This window comes from Notamacropus eugenii, chromosome 4 (assembly GCF_028372415.1).
Source record: "Notamacropus eugenii isolate mMacEug1 chromosome 4, mMacEug1.pri_v2, whole genome shotgun sequence".
NCBI lineage: Eukaryota > Metazoa > Chordata > Mammalia > Diprotodontia > Macropodidae > Notamacropus > Notamacropus eugenii.
This window is the reverse complement of record NC_092875.1, coordinates 340718572-340742606: the sequence shown is the minus strand read 5'-3', so window position 1 is coordinate 340742606 and position 24035 is coordinate 340718572. Positions and strand designations below refer to the sequence as shown.

Below are 24035 nucleotides of genomic sequence, written 5' to 3'. Positions count from 1 at the left end.
AAGCTTGAAACCCAGAAGAGAAAGAAGCTTCTCTCCTCCCCCTCCAAAAAGCTGCATAATGAATTTAATTTCTCTTTCCAGTTCCGCCTAGTGGTGAAGACTGCCCTGAAGTTACTGCTGGTGTTTGTGGAGTACGCTGAGTCCAATGCGCCCCTTTTGATTCAGGCTGTCTCCTCAGTCGATACAGAAAGAGGTAAGGTATTTTTCTGTTGCTAAGCATTTGATTGAGAAACAACATTTTGATGAAAAAGACTTGACACAATTTTCCAAGCTGTACATTTTTTTTTTTTTTTGATGGAGGAGTAAGGTACATTGCAGTCAGCCATCAGGTCATCTCCTTTATGTGACTCAACAGAGAGTAAGGACTCTAGGTAGCTCTGGGGAAAGAGTTGCTCAAAGCAATGGTTCGCAGCTTCTGTGTCCCAGGTCTTCTGGGGGAGGAGTTACGGGAAAAAAGGCTCCGATCCATGTTCCCACCAAATAATATCATTTGTCTTTCTTTAACTCAGACAATATGATGACAGCTTCAGTTGTGTAAGGATTGGCCAATTTTTAAAACTCATTTTATTGATAACTTTTGTTTTTATATCATTTTCATTCCTAAATGTATTCCTCTCTCTCTCTTCAACCCACCAAGCCAGACCTTATAACAAATTAAATAAGAAGTAGTAAAAAAATAAAAATGGCACTACAGTAAAAATGAGTAATAAAACAATTGTGCCTGACAGTACACTGCAATATTTTTTAAAAATTTCCTTCTTGAAAAGGTTGAGAATCATAAGTCCAGTGGTTAAAGAATCAGGGATAGTGGAACAGGACAGATGGAGCATGGCCAAGATTATGAGTGTGGGCAAACTCATAGTATCAGGCAAAGGCCAAGACTGACCATAGCTACAAAGCAAAAAGGCCAGTAGTCAGCTAGAGGGACTGGGTCTTAACTGGGATTCTAGAAGGAACAGGAGGTAACTAAGAAGAATTTGAGAACAACCTGGCTAATAAAGTTAAAGGACCATTGATAGTAGAATAGTAGTCTAAAGGCTTTGTCGGTTTTGGTAGGTACTACAAAGTGCTTAGGGATTAGGGCAGGCTCTTGGATAGTTTTTTACTTAACCTTCAATCCTTGGGATGTGTTCCTTTTAGGCAGAAAGTTCAGAGTTCAATTAAAACCTGAAGTTAGCTTTCCACCCTCAAAGCCACTTCATTACACATAGGTTCATGGACAAAAGACTATTAATCTCATAAATCTGAAATTGGGTGAAGTGATCTTTTCACTAGGAGTACCACCATATGACCTCTCAAAATGACTCCCAAGAAATCAACTGATAGAAGGCCAGCAGAAAAGGAGAACAACCTCTCTGGAACTTAACTAGGGCACAAGAGTCAATTCTGCTTCTTCTAGAACACAGAATTTTTTTTGGTAGTCTTAATTTTTTTTCCCCAATTACATGTAAAGATAGTTTTCAACATTCATTTTTTTAAGATTTATTTTTCTTACCCAAAATTATCAGTGTGTAATATTCTTGCTGTTCTAAGCTTCTTGAAAACCATGGGAAGGGAGGGAAAGGAAAAAAAAGGAAAATTACAAGAAAACTTTATTATATATTTAAAAGGAATAACAAGCATGTAATAATACACTTACGGTTTCATGTTCATCTTTTTATTCTACTATGTTATGAAAATTCTTATTTTATTTCATAAGTTAAAAATAAATTTTTTTTTAAAAAAAAGAAGTAGGAAAAAAAAAAGAAGTAGGAGAAAAGATACACAAGATAGCATGATGTGATGGACAAAGGGTGGGATAGAAATTGGGGAAACCTGGTTCCAGTCCTAACACTATCCTTTATTGTGTGATTTGGAACAAGTTGCTGCAACATGGTGCATGAAAAAATCATTGGCTTTGGAGGCAGAGGACATGAGTTCAAAGCTCACCTCTACTTTGAGAAAATCCTATTTTTCCCCATTTCTAATATGAGAAACCTGCTTGGAGCTCAGTTTCCTTATTTATAGGATAAAGGGGTTAGACTGTTTAGCCACCAAGTTCCCTTCCAACTCTAGCTCTTGACTCTTAGGATTATTATTATTATTAGGAGATGTTGGCAGGATGACCTAGCAGAGCTGTCCTAGAGGCAGTTGAAAGTGATGAACTGGAAATTGGGTTGGTCCTAGTGTCATGCCCGTAGAAATGTTTGAAGTCATTAAAATGGTTAAGCCCTCTGGAGAGACTGTGGGGAGAGTCCTGCAGAAGCGCTGACGTGCCAAACGTGTTTATAAAAGCCGGCATACACAATGCATCTATAAAATGTGGCTGCCAAAAGGACAAAAGACAGCATCAATACTTTTCTTTTAAAGAAAAAAAACCAACCCACTAATCTGTGGTCATTCTGGACATTACATGGCCTCACATTAGAAGGAAAATGCTTAGAGAGGAATTGTAGGAATACAGGAATTGCCACATTGGATCCAACTGATGGTCCATTAAGCCAGGATTCCATTGCCAGCGGAGATCTGGAAGGTCTAGTTAACTTGAAAGGTTAGTTGTTTCCCAACTTTCTTTTGGTGGTTGTTTAGTAAACTTAATTAGAACCCATTTGTAATTCTTCTCTTTACCACTGCTTAGGGTAATGAGCATCATAAGTTCATTACTTTCTGGTGAAGGAGATTTTATTTTATTTTTGTCCTGAATTTACCACATTCAAGTTTCAGCCTAGTGTTTTGTGATTTCATGAACAAATCTCTGTTCTTTCTACCCATTTTTGTTGGGTATTACCAGTTTTGTGGATTTCTATCTTTTTATTCTGTCTTTATACAATAGACCCTATCTGTTCTAAGTATTCTTTTGTGGACTTTATATTCTTTAAAAAAGGAGGAGGAGGGGCAGCTAGATGGCAAAGTGGATAAAGGGCTAGTCCTGGAGTCAGGAGGACCTGCATTCAAATCTAACCCCAGACACTTAACACTTACTAACTGTGTGACTCTGGGCAAGTCACTTAACTCTGATTGCCTCACCAAAAAAAAGGAGGGGAGAGTCATATGATTTTCTTGATGTGATGAATTCCCACGGTAGAAATTTCTACCACAGATACAGATCAGCATCAGGTCTAGAATTTATAGACATGAAGAATGACCTGGGACACCATAAGTTCAAGTGACTTCCCCAGGGTCACACTGCCAATGTGTGTCAGAGGCAGAAATTGAACCTTGGTCTTTTTTTACTCTCATGGTTTTCATTACCCTAAGAGGTGATGGAGGCAAAAATTAGGAATGGATTCCAAACTAATTTGAACAAATGCTTAAATGACAGAGCCCTACATAATTACTCAGAGAAATTGGGAAATGGCTAATCCACACTGTCTTTCATAGTTCCATTACACCTTTTTAAAAATTCATTTTATTCTGAACTTAAGAAATAAAACAAGCATTTCTATAACATAGTAGAAAGGGAAAAATATGATTGCACATGAAATTGCTAATCTAGCATGTATAATTTGTTATTCCTTTAAAATATATATTTAAGCTATTTAACTTTTTTCCTTCCCTCCTTCTTCCTCACCCTACAGATAGCTACCATTAGACAAAAATATGTATATGTATATATATGTGTAAACTCATTCTCTACATACTTCGATTTATCAGTTCTTTCTCTGAATGCAGACAGTATCTTCCTTCATCTGTCCTTTTGTGGTTAATTTGAGAATTTATGATAGTCCGAATGACTTAGTCACTCAAAGTTGTTCTTCAAACAATATTGATGTTAGTGTATACAACATTCTCTTGTTTCTGCTCGTTTTGTTCTTTGTTATTTTGTGCAAGTTTATACATGTTTTTCTAAGGTTACTGAAACATCATTTCTTACTGCACAGTAGTATTCCATTGTGATCTTGTACCACAGTTTGTTGAGCCAAAGAATACATGTAGCATTCGGAACGATACCCAAAGAACTATCAAACTGTGTGTACTCTTTGACCAAGCAATACCACTACTAGCTGTGTACCCTAAAGAGATCCAAGAAAAAAGGAAAAGATCTATATGTGCGAAAATGTAGCAGCTCTTTTTGTGGTGACAAAGAATTGGAAATCGAGGGGCTACTCATCAGTTGGCTGAATAAGTTGTGATATATGATTGTGGCAAGCTACTATTGCTATACGAAATGACGAGAAGGACGATTTTAGAAAAATCTGGGAAGACTTATATGAATTTATGTAAGACAGAGTAGAACCAGAAGACATTGTACACAGTTAACAGCAATCCTTTAACAATGATCAATTGTGAAAGAGTTTGCTGCTCTGATCAATAAAATAATCCATGACAGTTCCAGAGGACTTATGATGAAAAATGGTTTCTACCTAAAGAGATAACTGATGAACTCTGAATGCAGATTGAAGCATATTTTTTTTACTTTTTTTCTTGCTTTTATTTTTAAATATGGCTAATATGTTTAGCATGATTTCACATGTATAATGGATATTATGTTGCTTGCCTTCTCAACAGGTGAGGGCAGAGCTATGGGGAGGGAGAGAATTTGAACTCAAAATTTAAAGAGGAATGTTAAAAATTAACGAATATAATTTAACATTTTTTTAAAAAAAAGAATGCATGTGCCACTATAAGTCTCTAGGCAAGAAGATGCATATTCACAAATGCATTTTTTTATGAGTGCAATGGTATTTTTATTTTATTCTTAATACTTAATATTTTATTGGCTTTTTTTTTCTACCCATTGAACCAATGTACTCAGGAAACAATATACAATAACTATTAAGTTGTACCCAAGGGCTTCAGACGTATTTTATCTGAAGTAGCATCTGGACAATTATTGGAATGCTTGACTTGAATTCAAGGGGGCCTAGAATCAAGCTTACTGCCTCTAGCACATATTAGTCACTTAAGGTTCATAGACATGGGTGATTTATCCTTCTAAGCCTGTTACCTAATCTGTAAAATGTAGATAATAATACCTGTAGTTGCTTAAAATTTGCTGGCTCAAATGTGATAATATGCATAAAATACTACTTACAATCCCTCAAGCACCCTAGAAATATCAGCAATTTTTCCTATAATTCATTTTGTATATCAGGCAGGTCCTGATTCATGCAAACAAAGAATCCCCTGAAGTGGTCACATGCCGTCCAATGTTCACTGTTCAAAGTTATAATTATGTTAAAAATGGTAAATGTTTCCAGCTCAGTAGAAGTATGCAGTGTGAATTTGAGTAACGCAACCTCTTCAGGGGATTTGTTATTTGCAGTAATGAGGACCTGGCTGTGTGGTTTAGATTTGTAGATTTGTGTTTATTCTGTGGTCTTCACTCTTATTTGCCCCTTTTTCTGCTCAGGCACAGATTCACCAAATCTACCTATTGTTTTGTCCCCTTAGCTCAGCCATTCACTACCCACTAGAGGTTATTATTGTCATTCAGAAACTTAGAAATTTCACTGAACGTATTGATCTTCATTTCATTTATACAGGTTAAATAAAACAAGTCATTATTTTTTTCCTTAGAAATATTCAGAGTTGTACACATTTATTTCAGGCTTTGTTTCTGGGATCTTTTCATGTAACTCCATTTAAAAAAAGGTCTTTGGTATGGAACCCTGTCAAAAGCTTCTTGAGAATTCAAGTAGATTATAACCATCATTTCTCCTTTATGTGCATGCCCATTTGCCTTTTCTTTATGCCTTTCAAGTTTTAGGTTCAGGGAAAGTTGTTTAATAGAAATTTACATTAATAAAAATAAAGCAAATGTATTGTGTTCACAGAAATAATACCAACTGTGAGGATAATTATTTTAAATATTTGCTTTCCCAGAACATTCTGAAAAATTACGCATTGTGGTTATCTGGTAAATAGGAAGGTTAAAAATGTCCATTCCTGTTGAAGGAGCAATTACTGTTGCTGAAATTTTTTAAATAGCTTATTATAATTTCAATAAGCCATCCAACTTTCCACATTTTGGTCTGTAATTGCTTCTTCCACCACCCCACTGCCCACAAACTTCTTTGACTTGTAATCTGCCTTTTGTCCATTCTGTTCTACTGAAATTGTTCATTAAAAAGGCATCAATGACCAAAACCAGTGACCTTTTCTCAGTTCCTATATTCTTGGCTTCTCTGATGCATTTGGTATGACTGTTGACTCACTCATTCTTGAAAGTCTCTCCTCTTTTGTCTATTACTTTGTCCTTTCCTACTTTTTTTATTTCTCTGACCAGTAATTCTTTGTTTTTTTGATGGTCTTCTGCAATACTAACTAAATTCAACCATTCCCCAAGATGCCATCCTTGGTTGCGTTCTCTTCCTTCTTTGCACATTTCTCTTTCATATTTGTTTTCGTTGACTCCTACAGCTTCAACTGTATCCATTATGCCAGTGGCTCTCAAATCTCTGTCTCCAACCTAAACCTCTTTGGCTACCTCTACTCACACATTTTCATCTGCCTGCTAAATGGGATGCTCTCTTAATGTTTCAAATTCATTATTTCTCAAGCCCAGACTCTCAAAACCAGCTTCTCCTTCTGACTTCCTTGTTTCATTTCATTTTAACACAAATTTATCAGATAGAAGCCTACTGTGTGCAAAGTACCACAATTCTTTCAATCATCCAAACTTAGCATCTCTCCTTTGCTTCCCACCTTTAGGTGCCAAGTTCTGTGTCATTTCGCATCTCATCAGTCTGTCCTTTCCTTTCTATTTGTACTGCCATGACCCTAGTTCAGACTCAGATCACATTTAGCTGATTGCAGTGGCTTCTGAATTGGTTTTCCTGCCTTCATTCTTTCAGACTTTTAATTCATTCTAAGTAGTGACCTTCAGAGTAATATTCTAAAACTCCTCTTTAGTCATCTTTGCATAAAGAAAAGGCAAATGGGCATGCATATACAGGAGAAACACATCTTTGCTCTGTGTTCAAAAACCTTTAGGGGTTCCTATTACCTATTAGACAAAATTCAAAGTTCTTAGCTTGGCATTTAGGGGCCTCCATAATTTGGCAACAACAGTGAACACCCCTTCCTTTGCTCTACCTCTACCATTGACTACCATTTTTTCTTCTGTAAATGACTTAGACTAAATGACCCCATCTATGATTTTTCCAGCTTTATTTCCTGTTGAGTCCTTATAAGAATTCTGAATTCTCCCCAGCCTAGATGATGTACCATTCACCAAGCTTGCTTTGCATTTTTCATCTCCATATTTTTACTCATTTTGTTTTCTTTGACACTAATAAGAGTTTGAACCTGGTGAACTCTCTGCTGTCCCTTACTTTACAGTGGAGGAGCTGTGGGGAAGGGGCTTGTGCCAAATATTAAAAGTCCCTGTTCTCTATGCAGATGTAAGGAGAAATCTCTTCTGGACAGTCCAGTCTAGAACTCTGAATGCAGTTTTCCATGAAAAACACTTATATATGGCAATCGGTTTCTATAATCCTATTAATATAATGCTTTATTTAAGGCAAATTAGTTAAATAACATTTTGTGAGCAGGGTAAATGTAGTATGGTTTCTAGGGTTAAAACTCATTCTTAATTCAAACACGACTTTCAAATGAACTTTTGAGAGATGGGTTATCTCTCAAACCCATCTTAATGTTGGGGGTCACTTATATTCTAATGGGGTAGATTCTTGACATTCTCAAGGGTTTTGTGTTCTCACCAGTTATGTAAACCAGCAAAAGTCTCTAAACCTATAATGATTATAGTAATTACCTCATAGGCTTGTTGTGAGGATCAAATGAGATAATGTATGTATTTCAATATGCTTCTTATGTTTCTTGCTTATATAAGCCATAAAATCCAACTCCCCATTCCCTTCCTAACTAGTCAACCAGAGTTTAAAAAAATTCCCAGCATTCCAGCCCCAGGCCACCCACCCTCCACCTCTTCCTCACCTTTCTAAGTGCAGCCTATAAAGGTTCATTGAGACAAAAAAGTCACCATGGCCTGGTGCACTAAACTGTGAATATTTGAAACCACTAATGACCAACCTCCAGAGGACCAAACCCTCTTTTTAAATGCTACCATGTGCAGTGCATCCCAATTTAAACCAATTTAGATACTTTCCAGGCCTCTATTTCAGGGGACAAGGGCATAACAATATGTAATGTCTGAAAGTGGTAGCTTTTAGTAGTGTTATGTTAGTCCGAGGGAAGTGGGGAACCATGGGAACTCTTCTATCCACAGGGCTGACACACTCATTAATATGTTGTCTGTTAGTTTTCAGAAGCACATGAGGTGGGAAAGGTATTCGGATTATTTTAGAACCTACCTCAGGCAAATTCAAAGTAGAAAAGAAGAGGGGAAAACAGTCCAAAGAAAGAGTGATGGAAACTTGGACGGGAGCGGGGCAGAAGTGATCATATTTTCCTCTGCAAAGTTTCTAAAGTAAATCAAGAATTTGGGTCATTAGAGTTGTTTTATACCAGTCTCCCAGAGGGGCAAATGAATAGATTGGTCAAAGGAAATAGAAAGCTCTTTTGGAGGACTCATTTTAGATTGTTTAAATGTCAGGTCACTAAGGAATCAGTAACTCCACCTCTTTTTGGAAATTCTAGGCTTTGTAAACGAACAGAACCATTAAATAAATGAGTCCCTAAAAAGAAAGAAGGAAAAGAACAGTTCCAGAGGAGATTAAACTTTCTGAGATTGCTCTCTCCACACCTGACTCCCCATTCCCCCCCAAAAAAAGAGAGAGAGAAAAGAAAAATTTAGTCAGATTCAAAGGAAAAGTTAATTTTTTGGTTCCAGCTGGGGGAGAACCAGTTGGGGAGGGGGAGCAATACATGTGAGAAAGGACAAACAAAGTGGTCAGAGTACATAGTAGAGATGTGAAATATCTGCTGAATAAATGAATGAAGAATAAGAAAGAAAGGAAGGAAGGAAGAAGAAACCCCCACTCAATTAATTTGACGTTTTTTAAAACCAAGAAGCAGAAGTGAAAAAATGATTTGACTTAGTTTTTAGCACTTCCTGATGACTAACACATTTCATTGGTGGGATTTTTCCTTTTTTGTTTGCTTTGCATCTTTAATCATTTTTGTCTGTCTCTGGGTCACTGTGCCCCCTCAGAAGCTGGTGATCCTTGCCTGTTAATGACCCTCACTGTACTTAGTTTAGACACATTCTGATACCAGATTTGTACTAGATGCCAGATTTGTAGTAGACACCATTCTATTGGGGTAGTTTTTGTCAGAGCTTTTGGTCCATTGGCATCACTTTAAAAAACAACAACCCAGGGTTGCCTCCATGCTACCATGATGTAGTAGGGTAGGAATTTTGTGTTGGTTCTTTTCGGAGGGACAAGGCAGGACAGTGCATAGAAGATGTTATTATTATTATTGCCAGATATACAAGGAAGATGAGGTAACCAGCTGGTCAGACACGTACTGAGAATAAGAGAAAAAAGATGGAGAGCTGAATGTTACATTAATACCTCTGAGATATTAAAGGAATTATAGAAAGGCTTCTGATTCTGGAAAGTTTACGTTTCAGTAATATGTAAGCTCCCTGAGAACAGGGGCTATTATATAGTAAGTAGGCTTCTATAAAAGTTGGTTGGATTGAACTGGACTGGATTTTCATACTTATGAAAAAAAGAATCCCATTGAATGAAAAGATGTGGAGAGGTTTCAACCTATACCATTGAATGAAATATCACACCACTGAAATCAGAGAGCCAAAGTACACATTTTGTTTGTTTGTTTCATTTATGTATGGATGGAGATAAAGAACAATAATGCATCCCCAAGGGAGGGAAGAGGGGTGGAATCACTTAACCTCACTGTATCTAAGTTTATTTATTTGTAAATTAGGAGGGCTGGGCTTGATGGTGCCTGAAGTTCCATCCTGGATAGGTCCTGTTCAGTCCTATTCTAGGTCACCAGAGAAGAGTCTATTTCTTCCTTCCATAGGTTTTTTTCAGTGAATCCAAGTCTCATTTGCAGACCCCTTCCTTTCAGACAAGCCCTTTTCATTAACCTATAAGATCTTGGTTATCAGATGTTAGACAGACCAGATGCAATGGCTTCTTCTGGAATTTTAATCATAAATCGTGGAGCTCACTAATTAGGTTCAGCGCTGCTTTTGAAGAAATGCCATTTTTCATTCAAATGTAAGGCGATGAGATATGACATAATTCTTAAACATGTGTACCACACATGATTAACAGGAAAAAAAATCATAATTCAGCTCTCCGTCCAAGTGATCCCATCTGTGGTTCCAGCTCTAGAATATCTCCACATGCACAACAAAGTACAAAGCAGCATGGAAGCCAGTGAATGTAAGAAATAAGACTATAATGTCATTATTATTTATAGTAGAAATATATATGTATTAAAGGTCCACGGTGTATTTATCAATCATGCTGAAAGGCATGGAATGTGCCCCCGACTAGCTTCTATTCTAACGTAGACAAACACATGTAAAAGACATTTTGCCAAATATCTTATTTTCCTTTGGGGTCAGTGATGATGAAATGAAGAAAGTTTTGGTTCTGAATTTGGGAGAAAGAAACTTGAGGAATTTTTTGAAGGGGAAACATAGAAAGATGAAAGAACTCTGAACAGGAAACCAGAAGACTTAGGTTCTAGTGTAAGCCCTACCGCTGATTTTCCTGTGGCTTTGGTGACACCATCTAACTTTCTTCTGCGTTTTAGTTTCTTTACATATGGTTTATATATAAACTTTATATAGTTTCTTTCTGCATAATGGACAGGTTAGATCAGATTGTTTCTCAAGTGCTGCAGAGGTATAGGAAGGTTTCATTGACATCAACCTTGATAAGAGGCAACTTTTGGAAAGATTGAAGCTTTGGATATTTCACGTTAGTCCCGTCATACACTAAACCTCAAAGGGACACAAGACATCATCTAGTTCTAACCCTTCACTTTTTAGTAAAGGAAACTGAAGTCCTAGAGATTAAATTATTTCACCAAGATCACACTCGTACTGAGCATCAGTGGTGGTATTGGAATCCACATCTCCTGACTCCAGAGCTATTGCTTTTTCTGTTGTACCATGGTTAGATAAAGGAGCTCTGTGTGTGTGTGTGTGTGTGTGTGTGTGCGCGCATAAACATGTGCATGTGTGCATGTGGGTGTATGATAAGACAAAATTTACCTGATTTTCATTTTCTTCCTTTCCTTACTCTAGGACACTGAATTTTCAGTAGAAAAGAATTGTCCAGGCCAGTAGTCTAAAGATTCAGTCACTCACCCATTCATTCAAGAATTATTTATTGAACACCTGCTATGTGCAAAGCACTATACAGATTAGTGAAAGAAATATATTGATAATTAATGCCTTGTCTTGACCCTAACAATTTCTGTAAAGTTAATTTTAAAGATTGTTTGAGATAAAGGAGGGATCCAAATCATAATTGTGTGACAGATATGTCAGCTATGATTCCAAAACCTAAGGAAAAATTGAATTAAATTGGCCTATTTAGAAGTAATGTGTATTTATGCATGTATGTACGCATGTATATTTGCTTCTTAGCTTTCTGCATGCTAGCCTGGGGTCAGGGAGACCTAAGTTAAAAATCTGGCTTCAGACACTTATTAGCTGGGGGACCCTGGGCAAATCACGTCACCTGTTTGCCAAGGTTTCTACATCTGTAAATAGGAATAATAATAGTACTTGCCTTCCAGTGTAGTAGATAACTTTGATGCTGTTTTCATCCTCATTAAAGGTGTAAGATAACGTTGCTGAAAGCATCATTCTAAAAAGCATGGGAGCAAGCACACAGCCCTGCTTCATTCCACTGGCGACTAGGAAAGCAGTATCCAGAATCTGTATTAGCATGCTGTTGTGGAACTGGCATATAATACCAATGAACTTTGGGCAACCACATTTTGCCCTCATGACTGATAATATCAAAGGCCTTCATCAGATCTGCATTGTGTATTAACTTCTGTTCTACTCTTGGCATTTCTTCTGGAGTTGTCAGGCAGCAAACACAATATCAATCATTTCTCAGTTTTTTTGAAGTTGCACTTGCTCTCAGGTAAATGACCATTGTCCAGGTGAGGAATCAGCCTATTAAAAAGGACTCTGGCAAGAATCTTGTCAGCAACAACTAAGAGCTCCCTGTGATTATCACAGGACAATCTATTTTCTTTACCTTTATAGAGATGGACAATGGAGGCATCCTTGAATTCCTGGGGAAATAAAATCCTCTTGCCATATAGTCCAGATGATTTCATTCAGTTTTTGTATGAGCTTTTTGTATGAGTGTCAGTTTCATCTAGAAAAGAATCAGCAACAGGTGCTTTGCCACATAAGAGGCATTTAATTGTATTCAAAGCCTCTTCTTCAGTTGGAAGTTTGGCTAGAAAGGGAGACTTCAACTTGAGGTAAACAGTCAGTGGCATCATCATTGGTTAATGAAGGTCTATTGAGAACACTGCAGAAGTGTTCAGCCCATCTCTCCAGGTTCATGTTTATATCACTAACCATCAGTGTGGCTCCATCAGTACAGAGTAGTTGAGATGCACCATAGATCTTTGGCCCATAAATAGCCATCAGGGCACCATAAAAGTACTTTGGATTGTTACTATCAGCATAAAACTCAATTTCATCTGCCTTCTTACTGAGCCAAGAATCCTACATCTCTCTAAGCTTTGCTTGCACTTCACTTTTGATGGACTTAAATGCTGCCTTTTTAGAGATGGATGAGCTATCCTGCTGGTAAACCCTGTGGAGTTCTTATTTTTTCTCTTAGCAGCTTTTGTGTTTCCCCCTTTTTTGTCAAACCAAACTTGATGTCTGTGAGTGTTCTGACCCAGATGAGTAAATGCATACACCAGATCTCTGAAAGTTGCCCACTCCTTCTCTGTTCCACTCCTGCCAGCTGTGTGTTCACTCAGCTTTCCCTCCAAGTTAGCAGTGAACTGTTCCCAATTTGAGAAGCTCTCTAATCTCTTGACATTAAGTCTTCTGGTAGAATTGCTGCCTTGCTGAAGAGTCAGTTTGGCAGCTGAATCATTTGGCTCTCTTCTCAGACAAGGGAGGAGCTGTGCATGTATGTATTTATATATGTATATATGGAATATCTGTACATGCATGGAAAAGTCTACATGTATGTTTGTGTGGAACATCTGTATGTATATATATTATATATATATATATGAAACTCTGCACATGCATGTGTATCTGGAACATTTGCACATGTATGTATATGCCCTTCCGAATAATGTAATGTTCTGGAACTTCCATTCTGATCTGTTTTACTCCTCCCTTTCTTTTCCTACCCTTCATTTAGAAACCACAGGAAGACAATATTGTAGTAAGGATTTTTTAACTGATTATGTATCTTCTTTGAACTGAATAAATCTGTTCCACATGTTTTTGGGAACATGTGAAAAGTGCACTGAAAATGTCAATTCTTCCTCAAATATCGCCACTAAAACAGATCATATGTAAGCCTATATAACCAGCCCTCACTTTGTTCCTGCTCTCATTCTCTCTGTCTGCTTAATATTTCCTCTTGCCATTCCATTGTTATGGCTAAAACCAAATCATTGTCCTTTCCCCAAGTTCCCTCCCTGTGTTTTTTCCTGTTTCTGTTGATATTAGGTAGCATCATCCTTCCATTTACCCAGGTTCAAAACCTTGATTCCTTCTTGTTTGTCTTCTACAAGTCCTCATTCACCATTTCCTGCCAATTCTGATTTCTCAATAGCCCTTTCATTCTTTTCCTTCCTTCTCATCTCCACTGCCATCACCCTACTGGCTTTTTAAAAACCTTTCTTGTTATCCCTAGTGCTTAACACAATGACTAGCACACAATTGTCACTTAGCAAAGGTTTGTTGACTGATTTAGTAACCCTATTCTATGTCCTCATCAGCAAATTCTTGAACTGCTTTCATAGTGTCCTAGCTTAACTGTCTCCCCTTAGTATCTTCATGCCCAAATACTTCTTTCATATCCGTGACAGATTCATCTTTCTAAATCACAGCTTTATATGGTGATAGTCCCTTCTAAAAATCTTCAATGACTTCATATTACCTATGAAATGAAGTCTCAAATTCAGTGCCCTATATTGCTTATTCCCATTCTCCCTATTTATTTTTTATCTCTTTCTGCTTTCCACAAATTCTTCTTGCAAACCAGTCTGCTCATTACACATAATTCACCCCTGCCCTGCCATCCTTCATCTCATAATGTTCTCCCTATCTTTCATTTACTTATATAAATTTTACACTTTCTTCAAAACCTAGCTCAAATTCCACCAATCCCAAGAGTCTGTCCTGATTATACCCAACCCACATGGAGCCATTCCACCACTTAATTCCCATAGCAGTTGATATTTGTTCCACCCAATTAGCTCTTAGGCTGACTGATTATCAGTGTTTTAATGTAACTTGCTTGTCTTCTGCCTGCCCCATCTAGAGTAAGAGTCCTTTGAAAGAAAGAGCCATGTCTTTGCTTCTTTGTACATATCTCTCAAAGTGCCCGGGACAGAATAGGTTGTTGATTATGCTTGCCATCATTGCTTGTCGATTGTGATTGAAAAGAGCATATGAATGCATTTAGGTGGGTGGAGTAGCAGGCCTCTGAGGACCTTTTCAGCTCTAAATATATGATTCTGTGAACTGGAAAAGTCCATTACAGAATATCTCTTTTTTTTGTTTTGTTTTGGAACTATAGTGCATGGGGGAAATTATTTTTTTATTTTGAAGAGAAAGTGGGAAGAAGTCACCCTTTCAGAATTAAATATTGCTCATGGATTTTGTTACTCAATAAGAGTAGTAAAGGACCTTATGTATCATCTAATTTAACTTACCCCTCAGGATAGAAATCTCCCTTCCCCTAATACATACAAATTATTTCCATACAGAGTATGCTTGAACCCTAATGGTGATATGGATCCAATTACTTTAAGGAAGTTTTATGCAACAGTGTTTACCAACTGACTCTCTGAAATAAATGTATGCATAACACACTTTTATGTTAAATCTGTTTTATTTCCATTTTCTTCACCACTTTCTTAATTCTGGAATGATCCACAAAACAATAAATCAAGCCTTGATTTGTAGCATTTGCCATTTTTTGAGGTGTCAGTGCTCACATGGAACATTCAACAATGGCTCTGACAAGTTAATTTGAGCTGGCCTCAGCACATCCTTGGTTTTATCCAATTGTTAGACTATTCCAGCAATTAAAAGGTTCTTTCTTTCATTAAATTGAAATTATATCCATATATCTTTTATTTGTTGATCCTAGTTGTGCCCTGAGGAACAATCCAGAGTACCATTGATTCTTTCTTCTACACAGCAGCCCCTCAAATATTTAAAGATAGCTATCAAGTGTCTCCTTAACCAAATCCACACCAGGATAGATAGCTCCTTTTTCTTCAACTATTCTTCATGTGGGAATTTGTTGACAGGAGTGGTATCATATTCTGGAAGCAACCCCCTCCCTATTTGATTGAATTTCAAGCTATGGTTCTTTGATAATTCCTAAACACAGTGACAATAAATCACCCAATTTCATTTCCCTCAAAATCTAAGATATGATTAGACAGTATTTGTGAGCACTGGGGAATTCCACAAACATTGTATGTCTCACGTTCAGTCAGACATTTGATTAAATCTCTCATGATATCCTGGTATACAGATGGAGAGATGTGTGCTGAATAATAGTTCAGTTAGGTGGATTTGGAAATGGTTGGAGTGTTTATTAATAATCTGATGTGAACTTGGAAGGACTTCAGGGCGCTATGATACAAACTTTAGGGTGCTATATAAATGTAAGTTATTATTATGTGCTCCACTGAGATATGTACTCTACCATGATTTTTTCTTACAGTTGAGGGCAGAGGCTTATTGTTGTCAACTTTGTATAGCATGGTGTCTGGCCTGGTAATATAGTCACAATGGATGTTCCACAAATATTTGTTGAATCAGTGGAAAGAAAGGAGATAGCATGAAGGTAGGCAAGAAGGCAGGCAGGCAGGGAATAGATAGGTAGGAAGGCTAGCTCTTGTAGTGAATCAGACAATTCTAGCAGTAGCATTTTCCTTTTTTTGAAATACCAAACTTGAGGATTTGGACATTGTTTATAAACATATAGTTTTACTGATATAATTTGAATAAGTTAGATATGGTCCTTAAAAGTGGCAAGTGAATTAATTTTTAGTAAATTGTATTTTAAATTGAATGGGAGTACTCACAATGGTGAAGTGTGGTAGGGATGAGGGGGAGGGCAGTTAGAAGTAGATGATCTATGCAATTTGAAGTTTTAAATCCTTTTGTTAAAGGAAGCATTATTGATTAGTATGAATAATCAGTTCCTCATTTTTCTGTTCTGGATATTTGGATTTGGAAAATATTTCCCCTGTTCATTAGCTTATAGTTTTAATTTGAAATATAGTATTCTGTAATTAACCTTATATATAGCCTTTTCTTAAAGTAGGGCACACCTGTAAAACAGACACTTAATATTTATATGTATATTTTCAGAAAGATGAGCTGCAGCACTGTATAGGGAAAAGAACACTGGCCCTAAATCAGGAGGTATGCTTCTTAGTCCTCATGCCCTGACTCCCCTCTTCCTCTTCCCCCAATATCCGTGCACTCACATCCACTCAAGCTTGTGATTGTCATCCAGTTTTATGATGTTGGTAAAAAGCTGAATTAGACTAGCTGTCTCACTTGTTAACTCCTACGATTCTGTGAACCGTGCTACATGCTGGTTATATGAAGTCAACCAGCATTATTGTTGTTCTTCTCCAAAGGTGAGAATATGTGCCAGTGACTAAGGATTTTGTCCCAGTTCAAGAGTGAGAAGCAGAACAAAAGGCACTAAGTGTGGAAGTTTCCCTCCTTCCTCACTTCTAGTAGTCTGTAATGATTAAGATTCACATGGACAGTTAGAGGGGAATAGACTAGGAGCAATGGATTAGGAGCTCTGGGTGTATGCCCTGGCTTTAACCTTATGTGTCTCCTGCTCTTTGTAAGCTGTGATGAATGAAAAACCTGAGAGACAGAGTTTCTGGGTAATTAATAATCAATTTATTGATTAGGCTAGCTGATAATCTGTAAATTGATGATCTGTGATTTTTCTCGGAAAACCAAAGACTCCCAAAGGAGACACTGAATGCTTTAAATACCCTTCTAAAAAGTGCCCTAGCAAGTGAAAATCAACCCAGATTGGTAGACATTTAATGAGGATATGAGCTAGAAGTCTTCCTGCTGAGAACATAGCTTGATCATGAGACAGCCACCTCTAGCAGTCTGGACAGGGGAATCCATCTCCACCCAGACTAATCTGGTTGGTTTTCTCCTTCATAAGCTGGGTCACCCTAAATTTTAATGGAGAAGTGCAAGGGCATGGCTATTCTCCTTGGGTCAAGAACTCACCTAGACTGGATTCTGTTTACTCCCCACTACCCTTGTTGGGTGAGTCCAACCCAAGATTGAAGAGCATGTTCCCCAAGGGTTAGGGCCATCTCATCAATCAGACATGTCCTTCAGAAACTAACTGACCTTCTACAGGGGCTGGGCCCAGAATGAGGAAATAAAAAGCCTGGATCCTAATTAACAATTGATTATTAATATAACAGTAAAATAATGACTTCTCTCAGGGCAAAAGTCTTCATTTCTCTGGGCCTCCTCTGTGAAGTAAAGCAGTTGGATTTAATGACTTCTAAGTTCCACTCCAGCACTGAAATCCTGTGATTTTATTAATTATGGTATACAAAAAGAAGGTATAAGTTCTAATCAGAGGTCTTTGGAATTTTTGAGGAACTCTTAATCTTAACCTGGGGCTTCTTCTACTTTCATCATAACATATTTTAATTAAAATGTGCACTTCTGAAAACTTCCATTTGATGACACTGTTTTGGGTGCTGTCACTTCAGGGAATGTATGATTTAAATTGTGCAAGACAGTGAATTATAACATAAACAATTATTTTTAATGCCCTCTGCTCTTGTCTTATAGGAGTCAAGCCATGGTCTAATATAATGGAGATCTTGGAAGAGAAAGATGGGGTTGACACTGAACTGCTGGTTTATGCCATGACTTTAGTGAATAAGGTTGGTATACAATTAGACTGAAATTCACCACCTACATATGAGCCAAGCCAGATAACTCTTCCCACTGTGGTAAGAACACAGGGCCAATATGTCATACTTCCTTCCTTCGTTCATTCATTCAACAAAATTATTAAGAACCTAAACTTACTAGGTTTCACCTCCTCCTTGTGCTAGACACTGAAGCATATGCATTGTTTAAATGACATTATCCCTGCTCCTATAGGACTGAACAGTTTGGTAGAAGAAGAAGAAGAAAACATAAATCCAGAAAAATAAACTATACATTAGAATAGAAGGAGTATATGAAATGGATATGAGATGTTATGAGGTCAAGAAGGGAAGACATCACTTCAAGGTGCTGGGGGAGAGAATAGTTCCAAATTAGGGATGGCTTTATATGAGTTGGGCCTTGAGGGATGGTTAAGATCTGACCAGATAGACATAGCAATAGAGAAATTCTTGGAAAATCATGGTATATTTCTGTTTGCCTTCTAGTAGTTGACTTGAGAAAAGGCATATAGCATAATATATAGTATGATATAATGTGACATAACACATTATAATATATGATGTGGTAATACATTATAAGCCACATGATATGGTAGGATGTGATATGATATGAGATGAGATGGTAAATTACCTGTAAGAGGAAGCATGGTATAATGCAAAGGTCAAAAATGCCCTATGGGTCAAATGTCAGCCCGCTTTTGTATGGCCTATGAGCTAAGAAGTGTTTTTGCATTTTAAAATAAAGTTTTATTTTATTTTAAAATGTAAACACCATTCTAAGTTCTTATGTCTTATCCTCTCAGTGTTCCCATGCAAAAGACTGTAAGTGACAGAAAATACATACTATACACAATAATGTTGTATATTAGTTAACTTATATTCATTATCATCAATGAATCTGTATATTATACACACATATATACACATATGCAAACATGAATTCCCATGAATCTGTGGCTTAAAAAATTAGTGATATAGGAGGCTAGAAATGTAGGTAGTCCATTTATGTGAGAGATAACAATTGGACAACCTGAGTGTTGCACTGATTCCCCGTTCCCCTCCGCCATTTAAAAGAATTGGAGAAAAGTCTCAAGCATATTGATTGGATCCTCTATGAAAGATTAATGGAAAGGCAATGACAGGAATAACACAGGGTAAGAAGATATCAGTGCAATCAGTAGTGTGACTGGCTTCATCAGAGTATCTATTGATTTCCTCTAAAATGAAGTAATGATTGTAATATTTTTGTAACTGCCTTAAATACCAAGATCATACTGTTGGAAAGAATTTTCCTTAAAATGGAAAATTGTGATTTATCCCTAGAAGATTCTATGAGACCTAAGAAAGACCTCAAGAATATTTAATTTGGATTGTGTAGTAAATTCTGATTATGTGAAAATGCATATCTATAGTAAGGGAAGAGTCTTGTATTTCTCCCTTTCCCCCACTGTAATGGCAGGAATTCTATGGTCCCACTTGGCCTACTCTTCCACATCTTCTTCAGTCATAAATCCAAAGATGCCCTTTGACTGTAATGGCCCCCATCCTGGTTTGGAACCCAGCCATGTCTCAGAACAGGGACAGGTTTTAATCTCAGCCACTTGAGCTCAGTCATACTTCCATCCTATTAGGAATTATCACCGTGGATCCCTTTACTCTTTGTACTAGGCAGCCAACAAATGACTTCACCCCCAAAATGAAAAAAATGAAAATTAATTCAAGAAGAGGACAGGGATATTAGGTCAGATGATATAAGATTTTCTTTTTTCTTGACTTCCTTCTAAACTCTAGAGCTGAGTGGCTGCTATCTTACTCCATTGCAAGGTAAAATGGTTGTTGGTGTCTATTTTAAATGTTACTTTCTATTTCAGACTATAGCATAGAAAATAATAGAGGCAGTTAGGTGGTACAGTGGATAGAGCACAGGACTTGTAGCAAGGAAGAACTAAGTTCAGATTTTGCTTCAGGCACTCCCTAGATTGATGACCCTGGGCAAGTCACTCGATCTTTCACTGCCTCAGTTTCCTCATTTATAAAATGGAAATGAAAACATCTGTCTCACAGGATTGTTGTGAGGGAGGATCAAATGAGTTAGCATATGTAAAATGCTTTACAAACCTTAAATGCTACATAAATATATGTATGCTATCAGTAGTGGTAGTGGCCATAGTAGTAGTAGTAGTAGTAGTAGTAGTAGTAGTAGTAGTAGTAGTAGTAGTAGTAGTAGTAGTAGTAGTAGTAGTAGTAGCAGCAGCAGCAGCAGCAGCAATAGTAGTAATGATGTATGGATCCACATATCTGTCCATGAGCTGCACCGCTACACTATAATACCTGTTTCCATTCACTTCTCCTTTGGTAGAACCTAACCTCTATGTAAGGAAATAAGGAAACCCAAGATATTACTAATGCTGTCCTTGTAATACTGTATCAGACCAGGTCACAAGGCTGGAGAAATCATGCTTCAAAAAATGACATCCATAAGCTATGTATATACATGGAGATATGTATCCATGTGTGTTTGGTTCTACCTTGTCATTCCAAAGCTCCCTCCCCTGTTTAGTCTCTTCTTACCCCTCATCTAGATTAGAATAATAAACCTTCTGATCTGTCATTCTACCCCAGTGTCTCACCTATTCTCCATACAATTGGTAAAGTAATTTTTAATAAAATTAATAACTACTAAACTATTAATAATGTGCGTAAGACGGATCACGTTGCTCAAAAATATTTAGCATGTTCCCTTTGCCTACAAGGTAAAATACAAATTCTTCATCTTCTAAAATCTGCCCCCAGCCTGCTCTTTCAGTCTTTTTTGACCAAAATTCTCTTCTGACATTCAGCGTTCAAGCTGAATTGAATTATTGGTCTGATCTTGTTCTGCCCCCTGCTGCCTCTGTGTATTTGTGCGGACACTCTTAGTACCTGAAACATACTCTTCCTCTCCACCTGTTAAAATCTTTCTCTTCTTTCAAAAGCCACCTTTCCCCAGAAGTCTTCCCTTCCACCTGAGCTGCAAACGACTTCTCTCCTCACATTTTTATAGCAGTTTGTCTGGATGCTCTTAACACCTTCTATTATTTGGTTACCTGTGTGATTTACCTAGTAGCTTGGAAGCTTCTTGAGTGCATTCCTTTGTTCATTTTAATATTTTTATTGTCTAGTACAGTTCTGGGTTCTTTTACTCATTTTTGTATTCTTATTATGTAGCACAGTTCTGGATTCTTTTATTCATTTTTATATTTTTATTATCTAGCACAATGACTTGCTCATAGTAGGTTCTTTGTGCTACCTCTGACACTTACTAGCTATGTCACAACCTCTCCGAGCCTGTGTCCTCATCTGAATTATGAGGATGATGATACAGGGCATCGCAGAAGTCAGTGTGATTTGAAGCTTTCATAACTTACTAGCTTAAATAACTTAAACCCGTACTAACACTTTCAGAAGACTCCTTCCCAGGGCTTTTGTGGGGGTTCAGATGAGGTAATTTAGATAAAGTGCTGTACAGACCTTATCATACCATATAAATGTCAGTTATTATTGTTATCATCATCGTTATTTTGATTATTATATGTTTTGTTAAGCAGATTTTTTCCTTCACTTTCTATTTGGTTTTTCTAAGTCTAAGTTTTTCTTTTTTTTTCCTCCCTTTTTTCCTGAGGGGCTACATGACTTTCTCTCTCTGTGTCTCTCCTCTGTCTCTGTCTCTCTCTGTCTCTTGTGTGTATGTATATTTTTGAAAAAGTGGTTGGGGGGATTTTCCAGTACTGCACCCCAACTTATGAATTCTTCTGTCACCTTTCTTAGTTCCATTGGCAGGAAAGAAAGGCATTAGCATGGGGCTTTCAAGTAGAGGGGGCCAGTGCTGGTTATGGAACTGGAAGGAGTGATGAGGGACTGGGAGAAGAGCCCAGGGAGCCAGTGAGGCGAGAGAGGAGAAAAAGTATAGAGTGAGTAGTGGAGGGCTATGGGAGGGTCAGGGCAGGTTCTACCACTCTCCAGCCTGTTCCCTCTGAGAACAGATTGTTCTCACTGGGGGAAGAGGACTCAAGCCTTTTCTCTCAGCAGTTTCCCAGTTCTTAAGTCAAAGCCATCATATTTGCAAGAAGAGGAAGGAGAGAGAGGACTCTTTTTGGTGCCAGGAGACAAAAACAAAATGAGAAGGGCAGTTTGTGGGGAATGATACCATCCTGCTTAGCAGAATAAAGTCTTCCACTGGAACTGGTATCTGCCACCTGAAAGTGATAGTGGAAACTTTGAGAGGACAGAAGGCAGATCTGAGTTTCTTAGCAGAAACCAATTTCAGGAAAAAGGGACTGGTAGCTGGGAAAATAAGATACAATTAAAATACAAACTCGCCTCTTAGTGGTAAATGCAGTGTTTTATGGGATGCAATATGAAAAGCATCCAGAAGCTTAGATTTTGTGGGAGAGGAAGGGGCAGAAGGATGAGTCTGGGGAAGAATTAGCCACCTAGCCTCTGGATCCTTGCATTCAAGAAGTTGATCTAGGGTCAGTAAGCCTTTTGGTGCCTCTCAAGTCAAAACATTAGTAGTTTTCTACTCTGCCTATGCCTAAGACCAACCCTATCCAGAAATCTTAAAGGTAACAAACTAAATTATTGCCTGTTTAGTGGGACATACCACATGGATGCTATTATTGATTAAAATAATGTCAGGATGATACAATATTATTGAAGTAGATCAGTGTCAGTCAGTCAGCAAACATGTATTGACCAGAGACAAGCCCTGTGATAAGTGGTAGGGATACTACAAAGAAGGGTACAGGAGGCAGTCCTTGCTCCCAAGGAGCTGATAGTGCAGTGAGGAGGGATGGATAACAGGCAAACAATGAGGTACAAACGAGCTATAGCTAGGATAATTTGGAGATTATCAACAGAGAGAAGGCACTAGCATTAAGGGGGATTGGGAAAAGCTTCTTGTAGAAGCAGGGATTTTAGCTGGGACTTGAAAGACAGCCTTGTTTAAATAAGTGTTCGTTAAAATATCTTAGCAGTGTTGACTCGCTCAGGCCCAAAGGTTTGCCTCAGCCCTAGCACTGTTGTTTCTTGTGCTTTTCTTATTTCGAAGAGGAGAACAGTTTGTATAGTAGATAGAATAAAGGTCTTGGGACTGTGAAGAGGTGAGTACATTCGCTGAACGTCCGTAGACAAGTCACTCCATCAGCATGCGTTTCCTCATGTAAAATCAGGAGGCTAGTATCTATAGTACTGACCTCAGAGGTTGTTTCTAGGCTTAAATGACAGTGTATCCAAGACATTCTGCAAACATTCAAGTGCTGTATAAATGTTAGTTATTGTTGTGGTGTGAAGAAGGCTCAGCAACCTACTAAAAGTGAATTATACACAGACCTAGACCATAGGCATCTTTTTATATAGATTGGTCCACTTCCTTCATGGCTCCTACCCTAGCTCAGGCCCTAGTCGCCTCTTACTGTGACCATTACAATAACATGCTGATTGGTCCACTCGCCTCCAGGCTTTCCTCTTTCTGTCCATCCTCCCCCAAAACACCAAACTTCTATTTCTAAAGCACAAGTTTTACAATGTCACTCTCCTGCCCAGTAAACTCTAGTGTCTCCCTATTACTTCTGTAATCAAACGTATTCTCTTCTGTTTCATATTTAAAGACCTAGCTCCAATCTGCCTTTCCAGCTCAGCCTTACGATATGTTTACTCCCATTCACACACTCTTCACTACAGCTAAACTGGCCTTGGATAGTGCCATGGATAGATAGTGTTGGGAAAATCTGAGTTCAAATGTAGCCTTAGATACTACATGTGTGTCCTTGGTCAAGTCTCTTCACCTCTAAACGTCTCAATTTCCACAACTGTAAAGTAGGGATAATAATAGCACCTCCCTCCCCAGGCAATTGTGAGGATCAAATGAGGTGGTTGTAAAGTGTTTAGCAAAATGCCTGGCACTGATCGGGCACTTCATAAATGCTAACTGTCGTTATTGGCCTTATCTTTATCATCAA

The 24035-nt window shown here is 37.8% G+C and overlaps 1 protein-coding gene across 1 annotated transcript in view; it reads left to right on the top strand.

Annotated features, from left to right (window-relative positions):
* The window catches only part of FHOD3 (formin homology 2 domain containing 3), a 707140-nt gene that overhangs the window by 471664 nt on the left and 211441 nt on the right, over positions 1 to 24035 (top strand). The window contains 2 exon segments of the mRNA XM_072599353.1: positions 82 to 193; positions 17933 to 18027. Coding sequence (XP_072455454.1) covers positions 82 to 193; positions 17933 to 18027 — 207 coding nt within the window.